Raw genomic sequence first — 1,687 nt, 5'->3', positions numbered from 1 at the left:
TGAGAAAATAAACCTTCGTCATTAGCGGGAATTCTCAGCCGCGATTGCTGTGTGTTAGACTTATCCGCTATTAGTTTTTCTACGCTGTCCAGTCAGCACATGTCGCTCAATTGTTAAGTTACCTTCCTCAACAATTTTGTTTTGTTTGGTGCCCTCGTGTGGACTATTTTATCTTCAATTTGTTGTTTTATTTGCGCGACGAGATGGATTCGAGAGGAACATTAACCGATGAAGTTTTGGAAGGCTTCAGGAAAATGTTCTATTCTCAAGAGAAGAACGTGCTTGCCAGAAACGTTTGTTCCAGAACAGATCCCTTTGATGCGGCTCAATCTAGTGATATTTTGGACGAAATGCAGCCAGTTTTCAACCATAAGGTAAATGTACTGGGTGTTCTACTTAAGGCAAATTCTTAAATAGCTCTGGTAGCCTCGATCACAAAACAAAGAACAATGTCTGAAGTAAAAGTTGCATTGACGTCATTTTTTTAAGTTTTAAAATTATTTTCAGTTATACAGGGTATCCCAGTTCTTCTGAGCGTTACTTGAATTCATTTTTTCCATGCATTCGTGCGTATTATTGTGTTTTTGAATTTAAGACCTGTTTTGCGGAACAAATATTAGCTCTATGCCTAAGAATGAGAGGGATTACATTGGTTTCTTGAATGATATTTATAGGAGAGATCCTAGTTTTGTCACTAAAGATGTGATAAATTCCGTTAGGGGTAGATATAGGCGTGAAATTTCTAAAGCAAAAAAAACTGCTAACGACTATTTTATCAATAATTCTAGTAATCCTCAGGCTGCCATGTGGCAAGTCATAAAAAAACATGGTGCAAGTTATGAGGTAGAGTCACCTCCGGACCAAATTAATGCACATACATTTAATCAGTTCTTTGCTAATATTGCTCAAAATATTATTAATAATTTGCCAAATTCTAATAGTAGCTTTGAGGATTATCTATGTCATGTTAATCCACGCATTAATTTCAGCTGTCGTGAAGTCACCTTCAATGAAATGAGAGACACTATAAGTCAGCTTAAAAACACGTCAAGTATGGATCCATATAATATCAATACAAAGATTATAAAAACTATTAAACATTTAATTGTTAGTCCCCTTACCTATTTAACTAACGAGTGTATCAGGAATAATATGTTCCCTGATATTCTTAAACTAGCAAAAGTTATTCCTATTCATAAGAAGGGACCCACGGATGACCCGTCTAACTATAGACCCATCTCCTTAACTCCAATTATATCCAAGATTTTGGAAAAGATCCTAAAGTATCAAATTAATGAATATTTTGAAACAAACAACTTATTTCACTCCTGCCAATTTGGCTTTCGTAATAAAAGGTCCACCTCACTAGCAATAAACAACTTAATGCACTCAGTTCTGAGTGGCTTTGAGAATAAAGACATTACTAATGGTACTTTATATGACCTTACTAAGGCTTTTGATTGTGTGAGCCACAACATTTTAATTCAAAAACTTTCGCACTATAACTTTGATCCAAATAGTATCTCCCTTATTAAGTCATATCTCAGTGATAGATCTCAATTTGTTTCTTTTAATGGAAGTAAATCTTCATGCTTAACCATGAATCACGGAGTCCCACAGGGATCTGTCCTTGGGCCTGTACTGTTTCTCATTTATATAAACGATCTACCAAATAGTGATAGCATTT

General features: G+C 35.2%; 1 protein-coding gene across 1 annotated transcript in view; it reads left to right on the top strand.

Annotated features, from left to right (window-relative positions):
* Positions 1-1,687, top strand: part of LOC111691288 (bleomycin hydrolase-like) — a 13,118-nt gene continuing 11,431 nt past the window's right edge. The window contains exon 1 of the mRNA XM_023455307.1: positions 1-374. Within this exon, the coding sequence (XP_023311075.1) occupies positions 204-374 (171 nt within the window). The 5' untranslated portion in view covers positions 1-203. The remainder of the gene's footprint in view (positions 375-1,687) is intronic.

This window comes from Anoplophora glabripennis, unplaced genomic scaffold (assembly GCF_000390285.2).
Source record: "Anoplophora glabripennis isolate ALB-LARVAE unplaced genomic scaffold, Agla_2.0 scaffold155, whole genome shotgun sequence".
Lineage (NCBI taxonomy): Eukaryota > Metazoa > Arthropoda > Insecta > Coleoptera > Cerambycidae > Anoplophora > Anoplophora glabripennis.
The sequence above is the reverse complement of the archived record's forward strand: the minus strand, read 5'-3'. Positions and strand labels throughout refer to the sequence as shown.